This window comes from Microcaecilia unicolor, chromosome 3 (assembly GCF_901765095.1).
Source record: "Microcaecilia unicolor chromosome 3, aMicUni1.1, whole genome shotgun sequence".
NCBI lineage: Eukaryota > Metazoa > Chordata > Amphibia > Gymnophiona > Siphonopidae > Microcaecilia > Microcaecilia unicolor.
The window spans coordinates 151,860,390-151,880,328 of record NC_044033.1 but is presented as its reverse complement, the minus strand read 5'-3'; the positions used below and the strand labels follow the sequence as shown (position 1 = coordinate 151,880,328).

Below are 19,939 nucleotides of genomic sequence, written 5' to 3'. Positions count from 1 at the left end.
TGCATTCCCACTCAGGGGGTGGATTCCTCCTGGTCTTCTTTACATTCCTTTGCGAAGCATTATAGAAGCAATGTGCAAGCAAAAGAGGATGCTGCTTTTAGAGCAGCAGTTTTGACTTCTGGTTTTCGGGGGTACCGCCCTTAGAGGTTTACTGCTTTGGTACTTCCCAAGCATCTTAACTGGGCTGGAGGGTTGCTGAGGAAGGTGAAATTAGGCCTTACCTGCTAATTTTCTTTCCTCTAGACTGTTTTTCATTATGGTGTTTGTTTCTTGTGTTTGAGCCTGAGTTTTGCTGTGGCTGTTTACTACTATGCGTATGTACAATACCGGTCAAAAAGATACCAGGCTTAATTTCTGGTGGAAGACTGGTGCAGGTCAGGGCGCTGTTGCGCTCGGTCTGTGGAAGCACGGGTAATTTTGTGGAGGGTTCTATGGTGTTTAGTTATTTCTTTCTCTGCTTGGCTATCGGTATACTGGCTGGTTGCGGTTCTGCACAGGACACATATACAGTGTTCAAATTCAAGTGCTTTTAGTCTCTCTCTGCCGGTAGGCATGCATAACCCAAGCGTCTTGACCGGTCTGGAGGGTCTAGAGGAAAGAAAATTATCAGGTAAGGCCTAATTTCACCTTTCAAAACAATCTAGAGGAAAGGAGGGATGAGCTGAGGTGGTGAAATTCAAAAATACCAAATTATATATAGTAGTTTAAATGGAAACTGCAGGAAGATCTAAAAATACTGAGAACTCATGCATTCAAGTGGCAACTGAAAAGAAATGCATGCTGGGAAATAAAGAAACTGAACAGTATACACTACTAGGGTGCACTCAGGAAACCTATCAAGAGATGGACCTAGAAGTTACTATGGTTCATATGCTGAAAATTATCCACACATATCTGAGGATATCACATACAGCGCACTCTGGTATACCTGCACCCCAAATGTTGCTTGCAGTTCTGGTTATCCCACCAAAAAAAAAAAAGCAGTGGACCTTAAAAAGAGCAATCACACTAATAATAAAAGGACTGGGACCCCATATTCAAAGGGGGAAAAAAAACCCTAATGTTTAAAAAAGCCTAACGTTAAAAAAAAAAAAAAAAAAAAAGACCAAAGGGGAACAGTGATCTACAAAATCATAAATGGGGATAGGAAAAAAAAAAATCACAAGCCAGGCGCATTCAATGAAACGAAGTGAGCAGTTTCAAGATAAATGCAAGAAAGTTTATGTAATCAGATTGTAGTTAAATTGTGGCATTTAATGCCATGGAAGTAGTCACCGCAAGAAGTTACAGCAGCGTTCAAGATGGATCCGAATGCATGTCTAGAAAATAAGGATATAAATAGATATTATGAACTGGATGGAGGCCAGGTCACCCCATACTTAAATCTACTGGGAGCACACAAACTGGTGCAGGTCTGTTCGTGTTACTAATAACGCTGAGGCCACTGTCAGTCAAATGGGATGCTGAGATAGATGGACTACTGCTCTGACCCAGCTAAGTGCTCTTATGTTCTTGAGTAGAAATACTGAAACAGAAGAAGAGAAATGCTATAAAACCAGTTTCTTAAAAGTCACAGCACCTATATTGATTTATATTAAAATAACCTGTAACATTAAAATAACCTGTAACTATTAAACATCCTATTCTCATCTGTATGCAATTTATATGATTTGCATCGCATTATCCAAAATTCTACCATTTCAACTATAATGGATCCCAGTGCAAGAATTCAAAGAAGCTCTCATATTAGCACCCTTTCTTAACTCATACATCAAGGGATGGGAGAAGAGTAGAAAATCCAGTTCCCATTCAAAATTTCCATTTCCTTCATTATGTGATAAACCTAATTTTACTAGCATGGCTAACAGTGCAACATAGGCTCTTATTACTGCACCTCTTTTAATGTTGCTATATTCACATTTTTAGAGAAGAATGATCTCATGTACGGTACAAAACAGATCAGACACAGCAATCACATGATTAAGGACAACACAAATTATCAGTAACAAAACTTTAGGTTGCCAAGAGCAATGATTGCCAAAGCATGTTACAATATTGTCATTATGCTGCTTAGACTGTACTCATATGCAAAGTGTCTCCTAAAGTTAAAAGTAGCAGTTAATCCTCCTTTGATGGCTGTACATCATACTTTAGCCTAAAAAATATACAAGTGTAAGAAACTGTTGAAAATGTTTAAAAAAAAAAATCCTCAATCTCAACCATGAGATTAGTCTTCTTCCAGAGCCAGAGTCAAGATCATCATTTTCTTTTGAGCTGATACCACAGTATATACCAGTTCAATGATCTCTTGCTGAATAGCATCTCATGTATTCTGTCAGCCAAGGATTATCTGCAGGGGAAGGTTTTCTTGTCTGAGATTGCTCCATGTCTGCGGAGCGAGCTCGTTGCTTCTGCATTTGCTTCCTTTTCTCTTTCTGTCTTCTGTTCTTTGCTCGTAATGCAGACTCATGAATCTATCAACAATTACAAAAAGAGATCTTACCAACTGGTGAAAACAAATTCTTGATTGAATGCAGAACAAAATTCTAACAAAAGCAATGTGCTCCAGAGTTCAATAAAGAATGAGTAAGCACTCAATTTTTTTTTGAGTAATCTTTTTATTAATAACAAGCAGAGCATATCAATCAATACAAACACTTATGCTGGGATTTCTGATTAGGCTAAATCTGAACCATAGTATTCTATGATTTCTAAATTGCATATTCAGGGGATGATGCTTTCCATATGTTTTATGACTGGATGAAAACTAATGCCAGTCACTATATGCAGCAGTAGTAACTGACCAACAACCTGGAGAGTTCCTTATAAAGTAATTTTTCATATGCTAATCGCTTAACAGATTACATTACGATCATCATATGGTCAGACGATACCAGCTGTAGAGAACACTTCCTAAGCTCCATGTTAACTATGCAGTTAATAGAGCATAAGGGATTTTAACTTTTAAAATGAGTAGTTAATAGAAGTCAAACGACAAACTGAGTAAAATTGCTTGCATAGAAAGTCTACAAAAGCTATTGTTCCTCATCATCCTGCTAGACCAGTCTAGACTAATGGTTTTGAGTACCCCCAACAGCAGAGATATGTAACTATTTCAGTGAGATCACCTGTATAAGGTCTGGTGCAGCTGGAATTCTCCATTATTTTTCTACTGCCATCAGACAGTGTAGGTCTGGTATGGTGCAGCAGGTCCTTTGCATGGGCCCAGATACAATCCACAGCCTATATTCCACTTAGCTGAGGGCCAAGTGTCTCCTAGAGTTCAAACTATGGCCCGTATCCCATTTGAGCACTAAGGAGGCTCCACCACAGCCCTAAGCTCTAGTCCACAGATGAAGCTCTCTGGTGATGGTCCCTGTGGAACCCTCGCCAGCAGGGGATTTGGGTCTCCATTTCTCCCCTCCCACTTTGGGCTCCTATTGCAGCAACAACAAAATTGCAATTGACTATTCAGTTTTATTGCCCTAGCAGTTAAGGGAATAAAGATGTGTTGGGGAAAAAACCCACCACCTTCCATCTGTGGAATCAGAAAGCAGTAGAGAGATTGTGGATGCCTTTCAAAGTGCTCTGCTCAGACAAATGGTGACAGAACCCACAAGAGAAGGAGCGATGCTGATCTGGTACTCACAAATGGGGAAAATGTGTCTAATGTCTGAGTGGATGCCCACCTGAGCAGTATTGATCAAGTGGTTTCGTTTAACATCTAAAGTGAAGGGCAGCCACTGAAAGATCAAAATCCTGGATTTCAAATATGCTGACTTTAGTAAAGTGAGGGAGTACCTGAAGAACGCTGATGGGATGGAAAGGCATACAAGAAGTGAAAAGACAGTGGTCCAAGATGAAAGGAGCTATCAACATGGCCACTGACCTTTACGTGAGGAAAGTAAATAAAAGCAAGAGAAAAAGGAAACAGATATGATTCTCCAAGCAAGTGGCTGAGAAAATAAAGGCAAGAGTTGGCATTCATGAAATACAGAAAAACTCAAGAGGAACACAGAGGAATAGCGGATGAAACTGAACGAAGCCAAAAGAGATACGTCCAGCGAAAGCGCAACCAGAACAACAAATGGCTAGAAATGTAAGAAGAGGAGACAAATTTTTTCGAGTGCATTAGTGAAAGGAGGAAGGCTAATAATGGAATTGTGAGACAAAGATGCTGTGAGCCACTATGTGGAGTGATAAGAAAAAAACCAAACGTGCTAAACAAATACTCCTCTTATATGTTCACAGAAGAAAATCCTGGAGAAGGATCACGATTGGCTGGCAAAGGTACATATGAGAATGGAGTGGATATAGCACCATTTAAGGAAGAAAGTGTTTATGAACAACTTGAAAATTTAAAAAGGTGGACAAAGCCATGGAACTGGACCCATCCCAGGATACTGAGGGAGCTGAGAGAGGTTCTGGTGAGTCCTCTTAAAGATTTGTTTAATTGTTGGAGATGGGAAAGGTCCATGGGATTGGAGAAGAGCGGATGCGGTCCCTTCTCACAAAAGTGGTGAAGAGCAGAAGCTGAAAACTACAGGCCGGTAAGCCTCACTTTAATTATTGGAAAAGTAATGAAAGTGTTGCTGAAGGAAAGGATAGTGGATTTCCTGGAATCCAATAGGTTACAAGATCCGAGGCCATATGGTTTTACCAAAGGTAAACTGAGCCAAACGAATCTGACTGAATTCATTGACAGGCAACCAGAGAACTGAATTGAGGATGTGCGCTAGATGTAATCCACTTAGATTTCAGCAAAGCCTTTGACATAGTTCCCCACGAATAAACTTCACAGGCTGAAGGTAGGACACAAAAGTGGTGAACTGGATTAGGAACTGGTTGACAGATTCCAGAGGTTGGTGGTTACTAGAATTTTTTTGTTTGTTACATTTGTACCCCGCACTTTCCCACTCATGGCAGGCTCAATGCGGCTTACATGGGCAATGGAGGGTTAAGTGACTTGCCCAGAGTCACAAGGAGCTGCCTGTGCCTGAAGTGGGAATCAAACTCACTTCCTCAGTTCCCCAGGACCAAAGTCCACCACCCTAACCACTAGGCCGCGAATTCACACAGAGGAAGGAAAGGCGAGTAGTGGAGTGACTCAAGGATTGGTGCTAGGACAGATTCTGTTCCATATATTTGTGAGCGACACTGTTGAAGGGTTAGAAGGTAAGGTTTGCCTTTCTGTGGATGATACATATGGGTGGGAAATTGTGGGATATAAATGCTGTAAATAAATAAAATAAATAAATACCAAGATTTGTAACAGAGTGGACACACCGGAGGGACAGAAAAACATGAAAGGATCTGCAAAAAAGTTTAAAGAATAGTCTAATGTTTAGCAATTAAAATTCAAAGCAAAGAAGTGCAGAGTAGGAGCAGAAATCCAGGGGAGCTCTATGTGCTAGGAGGTGAGAGGCTGATATGCACAAACAAAGAACATTGGTGTGATAGTATCTGAGGGTCTGAAAGCATGACAAGGCAGTGGCCGTAGCCAGTAGGCTGCTTGACTGAACAGAGAGAGGAATAACCAGCAGAAACAAAATGGTATTCATGCCCCTGTATAAGTCGCTGGTGAGGCGCCATCTGGAGCACTGTGTTCAGTTTTAGAGGCAGTATCTTGCTAAGGATGTAAAAAGACTTGAAGCAGTCCTGAGGAAGGCAACAAAAATAGTATGAGGCTTGCGCCAAAATATGTATGAGAAGCAACTGGAAGAGGAGAGGAGGGATAGGGTAGATAGGATACAGATGTTTAAATACGTTTCAATACTTAAGGATAAATTAGGCCTTACCTGCTAATTTGCTTTCCTTTACTCCCTCCGGACCGGCCCAGAATGTGACTGATGGGTTGTGCACGCCTTCCAGCAGGTGGAGACTGAGAAAAAAGTGTGACTCCAGAGAGCCAATAAGAGCCCTTGCCAGACAGGGAAAGATCCAGTAATAGAGTAAGCAGAAGAAAGAAAAAAACCTAAAATCTGTGCATCCAAAAAACCTGAGCAGCCGCCGGCACCTTGCCAACCAAGGGTGAGTGCCTGAAACAAACAGCCAAAGTTTGGACAGTATTGTTTCCACAACTTTATGTGCCTTCTTATTTAGCATTCATTTATTCATATTAGAGAGCTACAACTAGCAACACAGCTCCAAACAACCAAACATCGAACCAATGAACCCTTGAACAAAACAAATCCAATATCTGAAGGGAGGGATCTGGGCCGGTCCGGAGGGAGTAAAGGAAAGCAAATTAGCAGGTAAGGCCTAATTTATCCTTCCTTAGCCTCCCTCCGGACCGGCCCAGAATGTGACTGATGGGAAGTAACAAAGCAGTACACTTATGGGAGGGACCCCAGCAGCCCCGCCGACAACACGCGCTCTCCAAAAGCCACCCATCGACGACTGAGAATGTCCAACCGGTAGTGCTTAGAAAAGGAATGCAAGGACGACCAGGTTGCCGCTCTACAAATGTCCTCCGGAGGCACCAGACAACGCTCCGCCCACGAAGCTGCCTGACCTCTCGTCGAATGAGCCTTGACGTGCTCTGGAACGGATTTCCCAGAAAGCAGATAGGCTGAAGCAATCATTTCCTTGAGCCAGCGAGAAATAGTAGGCTTAGATGCCATCAGCCCCTTACGCGCACCTCCAATCAGAAGAAACAAACGATCCGATCTGCGAAATTCCTCTGTAGACTTAATATAGTGCTTCAAGATTCGCTTGACATCCAAACACTTCAATCTCCGCTGTTCCTCCGCACTGGAGAAGGAACCCAAGACAGGCAAGACAACCGGCTGAGAAACATGAAACCGAGATACCACCTTGGGAAGAAAAGATGGAACCGGTCTCAAAACTACGCGATCGGGACAGAACTCCAAAACGGAGACCTACACAACAATGCCTGCAGCTCAGAAACTCGCCTAGCTGAAGCAACGGCCACCAAAAACACGGTCTTCAGAGTCAAATCTTTTAAGGTACAGGACGCCAAAGGCTCAAAAGGGGGCTTGATAAGAACTGAAAGCACCACATTCAGATCCCACGGAGGAAACGAACACCAAGTGGGAGGACGAAGAAGATTAACTCCCTTGAGAAAACGCACGACATCCGGATGACTGGCCAACGACTTCCCTTTGATACGACCACGAAAACACGTCAAAGCCGCAATCTGTACCTTAAGAGAAGACAAGGCCAACCCCTTGTCAAATCCTTGCTGCAAAAAATCCAACAACTGCGGCACCGAAGCCCGAAAAGGCGACAGACTATGCTCCGTACACCAGCTCTCAAAAACCCTCCAAGTACGCACATAACTCAGAGAAGTGGAACGCCGCCGAGACCGCAGCATTGTAGCAATGACCGGAGCAGAAAGACCTCTTTTAGTCAACCTAGCCCTCTCAAGAGCCATGCCGTAAGACAGAATCGACCCGGATGAACGACCGGACCCTGCGACAAGAGATCTTGCGTGACCGGAAGCTTGAAGGGAAGATCGACCAGAAGACGTTGAAGGTCGGCATACCACGGCCTGCGGGGCCAATCCGGCGCCACCAGAATTAGGCGACCCTTGTGACTCTCTACCTTCTGAAGCAGACGCCCGATCAAAGGCCAAGGCGGAAACGCATACATCAGGCCGTCCGGCCAGGCTTGAAGAACAGCGTCCACTGCAAGCGCTTTGGGATCTCTGCGACGACTGTAGAACAGCGGCAACTTTGCATTGGTCGCGGACGCCAACAGATCCATTTTGGGGACTCCCCAGCGATCTACCAACAGCCGAAACGCCACGTCGCTGAGCGCCCACTCTCCGGGATCGAGCAAGTGACGACTGAGAAAATCCGCCTGAACGTTTAGCACCCCTGCTACATGAGCCGCGGAGAGAGCCACCAGATTGACCTCTGCCCAATGAAAGAGCAGTGACGCCTCCCGCTCCAACGGGAGACTCCACGTCCCTCCTTGGCGATTGATGTATGACACCGCTGTGGCATTGTCCGACATGACTCTCACCGCCCGTCCGGTGAGTAGTGGAAGAAAACTCCGAAGCGCCAGACGGATAAGCCCGGGTCTCCAACAAGTTGATCGAACACTTGGACTCCGGAAGGGACCAAAGACCTTGAGCCACTTGTCCCTGACAATGAGCCCCCCAGCCGTGAAGGCTGGCATCCGTCGTTACCACTACCCAGTCGGGCTGATCCAGAGGCATGCCTTTGGACAAGTTGGCCTCCCGAAGCCACCAACGTAAAGTGGCTCTCACCGACAACGACAGTGGCAACCTGTGAAGAAGCAACCCGGTCTGGGATGACCACCTGGATAGGAGGGACCTCTGCAGGGGCCTCATGTGAGCCCTGGCCCAGGGAACCGTCTCTATCATCACCGCCATCAGACCCAGCACCTGAAGGTAATCCCTTGCCACTGGGCTGGACCTCTGCAAGAAAAGCCGAATCTGAGACTGCAATTTCAGTACGCGGGCCGACAGAAGAAACACACGGCCCCGCTGCGTATCGAAGAGGACTCCCAGATACTCTAAGGACTGAGAAGGCTGAAGACAACTCTTTTTGCATATTGACTACCCAACCTAGATGCTGCAACAATTCGACTACCTGAGCCGTCGCCTGAACGCTCTCTTGGGCCGATTTTGCCCGAAACCAGTCGTCTAAATAAGGTGGACCAAGATACCTTCTGCTCTGAGAGCTGCCGCCACAACAACCATGACCTTGGTAAACGTGCAGGGAGCGGTCGCTAGCCCGAAGGGAAGAGCCCGAAATTGAAAATGATGCCCCAGAATAGCAAACCGAAGAGTCTCCATCTGAAACGAGGGCACTCTGAGAGCTCGATTGACCGCCTTGAGATCTAAAATCGGACGAAAGGAGTCGTCCTTTTTGGGCACCAGAAAATAAATGGAATACCGGCCCTGGCCCCTCTCCGCCGCTGGTACCACAGAAATCGCTCGAAGATCCAGCAGCCTGTGAAGAGTAAGCCGGACCATGGCGGCCTTGACGCGAGACCGACAAGGGGATTGCAGGAAAGCATCTGACAAGGGACGAGCAAACTCTAATGCGTACCCGTCGCGAATCACCTCTAAGACTCACTGGTCCGAAGTAATTTGGGCCCACCTCTCTTGAAATTGCGCTAACCAAGCGCCGATCTGAAGGAAAGGCTGGGCCCACACACCTTCATTGCTGAGGCTTGGAGGCGGAGGAGAAAGAACCCCCGGCCTCCCGACCTCCTCGACGACCTCCCCGAAAGGACTGAGTTCTTTGTAAGAATCTAGACCGAGGAGCTTGAAAACCTCTGACAGAACGAAAACGACAAAAATCACGACCTCTGCTACGAGCTGAGAACTGCCCGCGCCCCGAACCTCTGGGGCGATCCTCCGGCAACCGCGGAACTTTAGCTTCTCCTAGACTACTTACCAATTTATCTAACTCCGGACCAAACAAAAAGGAACCCTTAAAGGGAAACTTACTAAGTTTAGACTTTGAGGCCGCATCCGCTGACCAACCACGCAGCCACAGAACAAGGCGAGCAGCCACCGAGAAAGCCATAGACTTTGAAGAGGCCCTCAGCAAATCATACATAGCATCCGCCAAGAAAGCTGAAGCCATCTCCTGCTTAGCCACATCATGATCAATAGCAGCAAGATCATCCGAAGAACGGTCTAAAATCCTCTCGGACCACCGAAAACTCGCCCTTGCGACCAGAGAACCACAAATAGCGGCCTGAACCGCCAGAGCTGAAACATCAAAAGCCTTCTTCAGGAGGGTCTCAATCCGGCGCTCCTGAGGGTCCCGCAGAGCTGTGCCACCATCTACTGGCACTGTGTTCCGCTTAGTCACCGCGGAGACAACTGCGTCCACTACAGGGGAACTCAAAAGCTCTTTATCGGAATCCGGAACCGGGTAAAGCCTGCTCATGGCCCTTGCAAGCCGAAAACCAGAGTCCGGACGCTCCCACGGAGCCTGGACAACATCCCTAATGTCTTGATGCATGGGAAACGATTTACCAGACCTGCGGACTCCTTTGATCAACAAGTCCACCTTCCTAGGCTCCGCCACCGCACTATCATCATCCTCAAAACGGAGAGTAGAAGAAACCTGGGAAATAAGCTCCTGAAGGTCATCCCTATGAAAGATTCTAACCACCGAGGGATCCTCCCCCACAGGAAGGGATTCCTCTGTATCACCTGTATTAGAAAACTCCTCAGACCAATCCTCCTCAGGCAACCAAGAATCCTCTGCCAGGGCAGGCTCAAAGAAATCATTCTGCTCTGCCTGCCCAGAAGGCTTGAAACGTTTTACAGGTACAGAAGGAGCCTCCACAGAACTCCTTACTGTAGGTACAGCAGGAGCAGACTGCTGCAGTAAAAAAGCCTGATACATTTGAACTACAAAGGCAAGAGGGAAACCAGCTGTCCCCTGAGACAGTACTGTAGCTGGAGCAGCTGGCAGGGAGACCAGGGGATCCCGAGACAGATCAGAGCGGGCTACATCCAAAATGGCGGACGTTCCCGCCAAAACCGGCAACGAGGGAGCAGGGGACGCAACTGCCTTACCGCTACTCGAATCGGACCCCCCCCCCCCGACGGCGGAGCTACTGGCGCCGACGAAACAGACGGTCCTGCACCCTGATCCTGCAAAATGTCCACCGCCATGCAAAATTTAGACAACACTGGATGCGAGGCCCCGGCGCTGACAAACTGAACACCGCCGCAACTTTTCCGACATCGCGAACAGCTGATCAGGTAAATAAAACTCCGGCGCAAAAACGAAAGTAAAAACCGCTACTTCGCTAAAACAAACACCGGAGCTGCTCTGCTTGCTTAAGCTCAAGGAGAAAAACAGCAGGCTGTCAGAAATCACAGGATCAAAGCCTGGGTTGCTGAAGCTCCGTTTTTTATTGCTCTTTTACAAGCGGCTGCCTCTCCCTACCTCCACAGTTCTTAATATTAAGAGCTGGAGGGAATTCACCTCAGTCAGACTGCTCCTGTCAACAGTCTGCTATATCACAACAGCAGAAATAGGCACCAACTGCTGATTCTTCAGGGAGGATTAGGGGGGAGGGACTCGGATACTCGAGTGTGGCACCCCCGGGGTAAGCAGAGACCCCCACGGACCTCAGCCCCTAACAAGCAGGGTTTTTTGGGGGGGGTTTTTTGTAATTCAAATGCACAGTAATAATCTGAACCTTTCAGCAGAAAATAGAAAATACTAAGACTCACTAAGAACAAATAGAACAAATAGACCAGAAAAAAGGAATGAGACTGAAGGACTCACCACCTTCCACCTGCTGGAGACTGAGATTACTGGATCTTTCCCTGTCTGGCAAGGGCTCTTATTGGCTCTCTGGAGTCACACTTTTTTCTCAGTCTCCACCTGCTGGAAGGCGTGCACAACCCATCAGTCACATTCTGGGCCGGTCCGGAGGGAGGCTAAGGAAAAAGGTATTAATACAGAAACAAATATTTTCCAGAGAAAGGAAAACAGTAAAACTAGAGGACATGAATTGAGGTTGCGGGCTGGTAGACTTAGAGTAATGTCAGGAAATTCTTTCAAAGGGTGGTTGATGCCTGGAATGCCCTCCCAAGAGAGGTGGTGGAGGGAAAAATAAAAGTGACAAATTCAAAAAGGCATGAGATGAACACAAAGAATCTCTAATTAGAAAATGAATGGTATAAAAAATGTGTTTGCAAGTCGAGTGGCGCTTAGATGGTGACTTCAGCTGTGAAGAACTAAGGTCAGTGCTGGGCAAGCTTGTACTGTCTGAGTCCTATATATGGCAGTCCAGTTTAGGATGGGCTGGAGAGGGCTTTGATGGAAACGCCAGTAATCTGGGAAATGAGGACAGTGCTGGGCAGACTTTTATGATCTGTGTCCTGGAAAAGACAAGACAGATTTGGATAGGCTGGAGTGGGCCAACATGAACTTCAGTAGCTGGAACCTAAGGATAGGGCTGGGTGGACCTCTACGGTCTCAGACACAAAAGGGGTTCGAAGTTTCCACAAAAAGTACAACAAAAAAGAAGAAAGTAGTGGAAACACACAACTTCAAGAGATCAATCCGAGACAGGGGGTGAGATGCTCCAGGAAAACATTATTAGGGACCCTACACGGTCCGTGTTTCGGCTTTTAAAAAAGCCTTCATCAGGGGTCGATCAGTAGTTGCACAGAATATACTGACAGACAATGGAGCTCATAAAATCTTGTCTCTGAGTAAAATGAAATAGCACCATAGCCTCGTACCAACGGGTTCAGTTTGAAATGGTATTGAGGAGGAGCGGCTGCAGCGACGACAGCCAATGCCTGATGGCTGTCTACGGTGCCGCGTTTCAGGTTAAAACGCATTTATGTTTTTTTTTTTTTTTTGTAGCTACCTAATTTAATACAAAATGAAATGTCTGCTTCTCTATCAGCTTTCATTTCAAACAGGTTCGGTGGTGTTACTCATCCTGATTTGCCCTTGATCCACAGGTGTCCCTGAATCAATGAAGCCAAGACAATTGCAAATTGCTCTTCATAAACGGTAAACAAAACAAAACAAAGAAAAAAAGCAGTGAGCTTCCAGAAGTGGCTCCAGTGAAGCCCTCTCCCTATTTCATACATTGTACTGCTTGCAAAGCGGTATCTAAAATGCTTGCTTTCTCATTTTTGCCAATCCTTCTGTTCCCATTTTCTACTTATACATCTTTGCTGATTCAGACATTGAACACTTAAGACTATTTTTTTTCAAGTCACTCCGTTTTTAAAAAGCAAAATTAATATGGACTGGAGACAATGGTACAACAATTGTTCAGGGCAGCTGGACATGGGTGGCTGGAGGGGGGGCAGGGGAGAGGGAGGTGGTCCTGAGACCAAAGAGGTGGGGGTGGGGGCACACACTCACTCACTGTCTCTCACATACACTCTTTCTGACACACTATCTCTCTGTCACACACACGCAGTCTCACACACACAGACACTCTGTCTCTCTCTGACACACACACTCCATCTCTCACACACACACTCTCTCTCTCTCTCTCTCAAACATACACACTCCGAGGAAAAACTTGCTAGTGCCCGTTTCACTTGTGTCAGAAACGGGCCTTTTTTACTAGTGACAATAATGAGTATGACTGTTGGGCAGACTTGATAGACCGTTCAGGTCATTTGCTATATTACTATGTAAACAAAGGAGAGCAAGAGAAAATGAAACTAAAGCCCATTTTCTTGGCAGATAGAAGCGTCAGGAGACAACAGGCAAGCCTGGAGGTCCCAATGAATAGGGACCAGGCCCAGGGCTGGGGAAGACAAGCCGGCCCACAGGGGATTCTATGCCCAGCAGACACTACTATGCTGTTTCCTAGAGACAGTGGCTCAGCACTGCCAGAGACGCTTTTTGTGAAAATTGTGACAGGGCTGCCCCTGTATCAGCCCAATAGCTTCAGGGGTGTTTTGGGGGGGGGGGGAGGGGAATCATGGTATTTGTGATCATCTTTCCCAATTGACAAGAACTTTCCCAACTTGACATGAAACAGCGGCAACCAAATGTCAACTGATACAGACTGGGGCTCCCTCTTGCCTGCAACCTCTGTTTGAATCCTTCTGGAGTTTCACTGAGGGTACAGTGAGGCTCCAGCAAGTGGTGGATTCTCTTGAGCAGGGGAACTTTTTGCCTGAGGACAAGTGAATCCCCAGTAGTCGTGCTCTTTCAGCTAGAGTCCCTTGGGCTGATGTTGACTTGGGCTCTTCATATTTTGGTAGGAAAGCTAGTGGGTGAGAGAAGGAGAAGGAAATTTGACACTTAACTGAAAGTAAAGAGAAGGGTGAGAAAGAGGGTACATAAGTAATGCCATACTGGGAAAAGACCAAGGGTCCATCGAGCCCAGCATCCTGTCCACGACAGCGGCCAATCCAGGCCAAGGGCACCTGGCAAGCTTCCCAAACGTACAACATTCTATACATGTTATTCCTGGAATTTTGGAGTTTTCCAAGTCCGTTTAGTAGCGGTTTATGGACTTGTCCTTTAGGAAACCGTCCAACCCCTTTTTAAACTCTGCTAAGCTAACCGCCTTCACCACTTTCTCCGGCAACGAATTCCAGAGTTTAATTACACGTTGGGTGAAGAAAAATTTTCTCCGATTTGTTTTAAATTTACTACACTGTAGTTTCATCGCATGCCCCCTAGTCCTAGTATTTTTGGAAAGCGTGAACAGACGCTTCACATCCACCTGTTCCACTCCACTCATTATTTTATATACCTCTATCATGTCTCCCCTCAGCCGTCTCTTCTCCAAGCTGTATAGCCCTAGCCTCCTTAGTCTTTCTTCATAGGGAAGTCGTTCCATCCCCGCTATCATTTTAGTCGCCCTTCGCTGCACCTTTTCCAATTCTACTATATCTTTCTTGAGATGCGGCGACCAGAATTGAACACAATACTCAAGATGCGGTCGCACCATGGAGCGATACAACGGCATTATAACATCCTCACACCTGTTTTCCATACCTTTCCTGATAATACCCAACATTCTATTCGCTTTCTTAGCCGCAGCAGCACACTGAGCAGAAGGTTTCAGTGTGTTATCGACGATGACACCCAGATCCCTTTCTTGGTCTGTAACTCCTAACGTGGAACCTTGCATGACGTAGCTATAATTTGGGTTCTTTTTTCCCACATGCATCACCTTGCACTTGCTCACATTAAACATCATCTGCCATTGATGTGTGTGGGCAGAGGCAGAAAAAAAAAAAAGAGAAGAGCCAAAAAGGAAAGATCAATATGTCGGACAGGTGTAGTGAGAGAACTGAATAAGACAGGAGAGAGGAAAAGACAATTGGACAGAAGTCGCTTGAAAAAGAATTTAGCAGAGGACAGACAGGAAAGCAGAAGCTGTAACCTACATGATGGAAAAATAAAAGGTAGAAAAAGTGCATTTTATTATTAATTTATTAAATGAAATATGTTATTTTTGGGAGATGTACACAGCAGATGCTCTTTGTATTGTGTTCACTAGAAAAGGAAATGCATTTCCCCTCTTTCTTTCTTAAGTGTTGCGGTTCATGCTGAGTCTTGGAGTTCCCAGTTCAATTTTTGTCTACGTATTTTTATTTCAAATTTGTGATCCCTTGTTCTATATTTGGTGAGGGTGTGATTCTACTGCCAGATGGGGTGATTGGAGGGGAGGTGATCCAGGGGACCCTCTCCTTTAGTTCCTAACCTGGGCCATAGCATTTATAACACCAGCCCTAACCCTTGCTCTAGCTGGTGAGGATCCCCAAGCATTGCCAGCTGAGGACTTCCTCCAAAGGCGGCCATAACTTCCTTCTACCAAACTCTGCATTCTTGAGCCAACAATTAAGCATGCATGGGGTGCCGACATCAGTGGCTCAGGGACGTTGCTGCTGCCTGCCAAACTTGGTAAAAGGGGGTTCTAGACTCCTTTGGGGAAACTCTTCAGCTTATAGACATTGGGGGTCCTTATCAGCTAAAGCAATTATAGTCCATTCTTGCTATTCGCTGGGATCAGGTTCCAAGAAAATTGTGTGAACACCAAAAACACAAATATGGAACCATTGATCCCATGGGAAAAGGGGGTCAGGTTCCTCTATGACCCTGTTCACTGTACATTTTTGCTACCTAATACCATAAACGCATCATTTTGTAAAGAACAGCTTACTTATACTGTGCATTTTATACACTTGTTTGTAAAAGTACAGTCTATACAGTCTTTTGGTGTAACAGTACTCATACACAGCTCTATAAATATCTTCTTCCTCATGGGAACACATTTTCGTTTGCATTACACTATGCATGGCCACAAATAAGCAAAAATGCCCATGAATAGCGAAAATGGGTTACACTTTATTTTGCATAAATAAGTGAATCCATGAATACCGAACACATGGATAACGAGAATGGACTGTATATTTTGAGCTGGAAGGTGCTGGGGGAGGAGTGGCGAATGGGAGGATGCAGAGAAATCTTATCCTACATCCTCTTAAAAGTCTGTTACTCCTTAATCTAACCTTTATGCAGTGGCGTACCAAGGGGGGTGGGGGCGGTCCGCCCCGGGTGCACGCTGCTGGGGGGGGTGCCGTGCACGTCGGCTCTTCATTTTCATGCTCCCTTTGCCCCGGAACAGGTTACTTCCTGTTCCGGGGCAGAGGGAGCATGAAAGCGAAGAGCTGGCAGGCGCGCGGCACCCCCCCCCCCCCCAGTGGTGTGCACCCGGGGGGTTCTTTCGCCGGGGGGGGGGACATCGCGCTGTTCCGGGGGGGGGGGGCGCTGCACCCGGGGGGCGGGGCGCATCGGCGATCCGTCCCGGGTGTCAGCCCCCCTAGGAACGCCACTGCCTTTATGCTCTAATCATCTTTGAGCAGTCTTGTTTGAAAAGCAAAATATAAAAATCCACACCCTCCTCAACACCACAGCCTCTTTAGCCCTTATTCTATTGTTTCGCTGCAGCTTTTTTCTTTGTAGAAAATGTCTTATCTAATCAAGCCCATAGCATCAACACTATAGTATAATGTCAACAAGTAAACTTACTTCACATGCTGAAGCAGGAGCACAGACATTGTGAGTTTTCTGGCTAGCTGTGTCCCTCATTTTCTCCCCACAGGCATACAAAGCAAATGGATATCTGATTTCTTTTGATAATCCCTTCTTTTGAACGTTTTTAATTGATTTTCGACCAATTGCACTTGGAAAGGCATTCCGAGTTTTCTCCTTTACTTTAGCTTGTTCTTCAGCTTTTTCTTCATCATATCTTTTCACTACATTTTCTGAAGGAAATATTAAAATAGTTTAACTTTTCTGTTTCATAATCAACTAATTAAAATAATCAAACGTTTGCAAACATGTCTACAGCTTCTATAGTTACCAGAAATTTAATTATTGGGCAACACATAACCTGTTCAAATACATATAAGGGAATCCAATAGATGATACATTCCTATGACACGGTTGTTGCCTTTTTTTCCCCCCGGGCATGTGCATAACATCGACACACCGCGAGAATGTTCTACGCGTGTAGAAGGCGCTTTCCCTACTAAGCAGCCTGCAGAATTTCCACACATCTTACAATTTCCTTTGAGTATCAATCGCTGTTTCAAAATTGGTAAGTTCAATCAGAGATACAGACAATATTTAACGGTGACTTTTGAGCATCTCAGCCCGAGAGGCTCATACCATCTGAGTCCATCATTTCATAAGCCAGCAATTTTCAACACAATACTCGTATTACGAGAAAATCAAATTGATATGAAATTGATGCTGGTGTTTCCCCACAGGTCTAAACTGTGGCCTGACATTTTAGTTACTTAATTTGGGTAGAAAAGCTCTTTTCTCTGTAAATTTGTAGAACCAGCATGAATTTTAAAAAAAACAAACAAACCATGACTTCCCACGGTTAACTGGCACTGAGAAGCAAGTCCTCCAAGTCCCCACTTCAATAATTCAGTGCAGCCACACGTGCTGTCTGCCCGGGCTGAGGTTAGCAAGGCTCACACTGAAACAAATAGGCTAGCAGCATCAGAGGTCATCACCTGATTGATTCATTCACTCATTCTTATATCCCACAATTATCCAAAACGAGTTTTGGTTCAATGTGGCTTACAAAATTAGGAGCAGTTTTATAACTGGTTCACAGTGTCAATTACAGTTGCTGATTAGGTGACTACAATTCATGTGGTTTGCAAATATTTACAAGGAAATGAGTGTTTTACAGATTTATGTTTTACAGTTTCAGTTCTGGAAGTAGATGTTATAAATTCTTCTTGCCTGTGTGTTTGTCTGTGGAATGTTTTGAAATGATGTTTTTATATCTTTCCTGAACTGAAGGTAATTAGTAATTCTTCTTGTGGCATTTGGAGCCAAGGTAGCTGAATCCAGCCGTATATACTGGTGTCTGCACTTGGAGGTCACCACACATGCTAGCCCACGTGTGTGTCAGTGACCTGAGCCTTGGTAACCTCATCCCATGCAGAAAGCAAGTGCGGCTGTGAATTATCGGCGGAGGCAGCGTTACTTGAACATCTTGGAGAACTCCGGATAGGTAGATGGTCACCGAGGGGTGAATTCTCAAAGCTTACCATGCTTGCAATATTTCATTTAGACTGATGGTAGCCTGTCTAGTGCGCACATTATTCAACCTCTAATGCACAAAGGGCTCTGTGTCACTTTTACCGTTCGCAAAAGCAGCTATCGAAAACCCTATGCACGTGTATTATGAGTTCATTAATATTAAAATGAGTTTGGGAAGCTTGCCAGGTGCCCTTGGCCTGGATTGGTCGCTGTCGTGGACAGGATGCTGGGCTCGATGGACCCTTGGTCTTTTCCTAGTGTGGCATTATGTACTTATGTATTCCATGCAATGCACAGAAAGGAACGCCTGCTACCTTTAAAGTTCAAAGTGTTCTGGCAGGTCTGGAGCTGTCGTTGCAAGAGGGCAACACCTCAGTGGAGCAGTCTGTTTGCATCTTTTAATAATATCTGCACATGTATGTTAAATGTGCCATGTGCGTGTTCTGCACATAACAGAAGTATTAAAAACGCATGTGTCTCGCACGTAACAGCATTGTTAAAATCGACGTATATGATACATGCCTATCACACGGTTGTTGCCTTTTCTCCCCCCGGGCATGTGCATAACATCGACACTTACCGCGAGAATGTTCTACGCGTGTAGAAGGCGCTTTCCCTACTAAGCAGCCTGCAGAATTTCCCACACATCTTACAATTTCCTTTGAGTGTCAATCGCTGTTTCAAAATTGGTAAGTTCAATCACAGATACAGATGATATTTAACGGTGACTTTTGAGCATCTGAGCCCGAGAGGCTCGTAGACACACAGAAGGCAAAAGTAGACACTAAACAAAGACGATTCACCACTGGAGACGTGAGTCCAACAGTCTTTATTATATCAATGATAACGACCCGACACAGGCCGTGTTTCGACACTAAAAAGCATCTGCATCAGGGGTCAATAAATACACTACAAATCAAAATATATAACATATAAACAACACCAATAAAAACATACATACACATCCATGGACCTGCAAGGAAATCCCACACACCCCGTTCCTGTGCAACAGCTCAAGTCTGCGCACACCTGGGCAGAACTGCCACAGCACATCAGTTAGAAAACACTGGCATAGAGAAACTGAATTCAACATTTGAGGCATTCCCTAATCATATAGGTGCATTATTTATCACCGGCCTTACCTCCAATGAGGCCAGGTCACAAATTACATGCACTTTCCAACTAAGCTGCTTATTACCTAGTGGCTGAGGGATCCCTGGAAGGTCGGGTTCTCTTGGATTTTCGATGATGGCGGCTTTGTTGTACTGCTGCTCGGTGTCTGCCTGGGGGCCGCTTGAAAGATGGTTGGGCTCTGGCAGCCCTTCAGAGCCGTAGCTGCAGGGCATGGAGTTAGTGCTGCTGGAGTCCGACTGTTCCTCCCAGCCCTCCCAGACCCAGGGACAATGCGTCTGTTCCCAAAGCCTCCGACTGCGCCGGTAACACAACAGCTCCTGGTAGCGTTGCCAATGGGCATCCCAATGTGGGTCCTTGAAGCGCTTCATGTACTCACTGCGGAACGTCTTGCAATGCATGATCCTTCGCTCGCCCACGGCAAACTAAAGCGGAAAAAGACAATAGACTCCCCGTCCCACGCTCATTCGTTATTTTCCTTAGTTGACACGCCGTTGGCTGAGCAACGCCAGGTAAAAAGCCAGATAAATGAAGACACAGCACTCGGCCGGGGGGGGGGGGGGGCGTACATTCAAACTACAACGAACAATCCAAACCTGTAACCCAATCACTCACAGCCGTGTCGGCCACTCCGCTCTTTGACGTCCACCACGCCCCCATTTATGACGTATGACATCAAAGCTTCGAAAAAGGAGGTTTCATCCGAAGAGGTAGAAGAACGCAGGAGCCGGGATGACGTCAAAACGTTGAAGCCAATTTGGTTAACCTCTGTA

At 45.8% G+C, this 19,939-nt stretch overlaps 1 protein-coding gene across 1 annotated transcript; it reads right to left on the bottom strand.

Annotated features, from left to right (window-relative positions):
• Nucleotides 1-1,880: 1,880 nt before the first annotated feature.
• Nucleotides 1,881-19,711, bottom strand: CCSAP (centriole, cilia and spindle associated protein). The gene is made up of 3 exons (XM_030196484.1): nt 19,234-19,711; nt 16,500-16,735; nt 1,881-2,474 (listed from the first exon to the last, which is right to left on the bottom strand). The coding sequence occupies exons 1-3, from the start codon at nt 19,565-19,567 to the stop codon at nt 2,298-2,300; spliced, it is 747 nt and encodes a 248-aa protein (XP_030052344.1). The 5' UTR covers nt 19,568-19,711; the 3' UTR covers nt 1,881-2,297.
• Between the last annotated feature and the right edge of the window lie 228 nt (nt 19,712-19,939).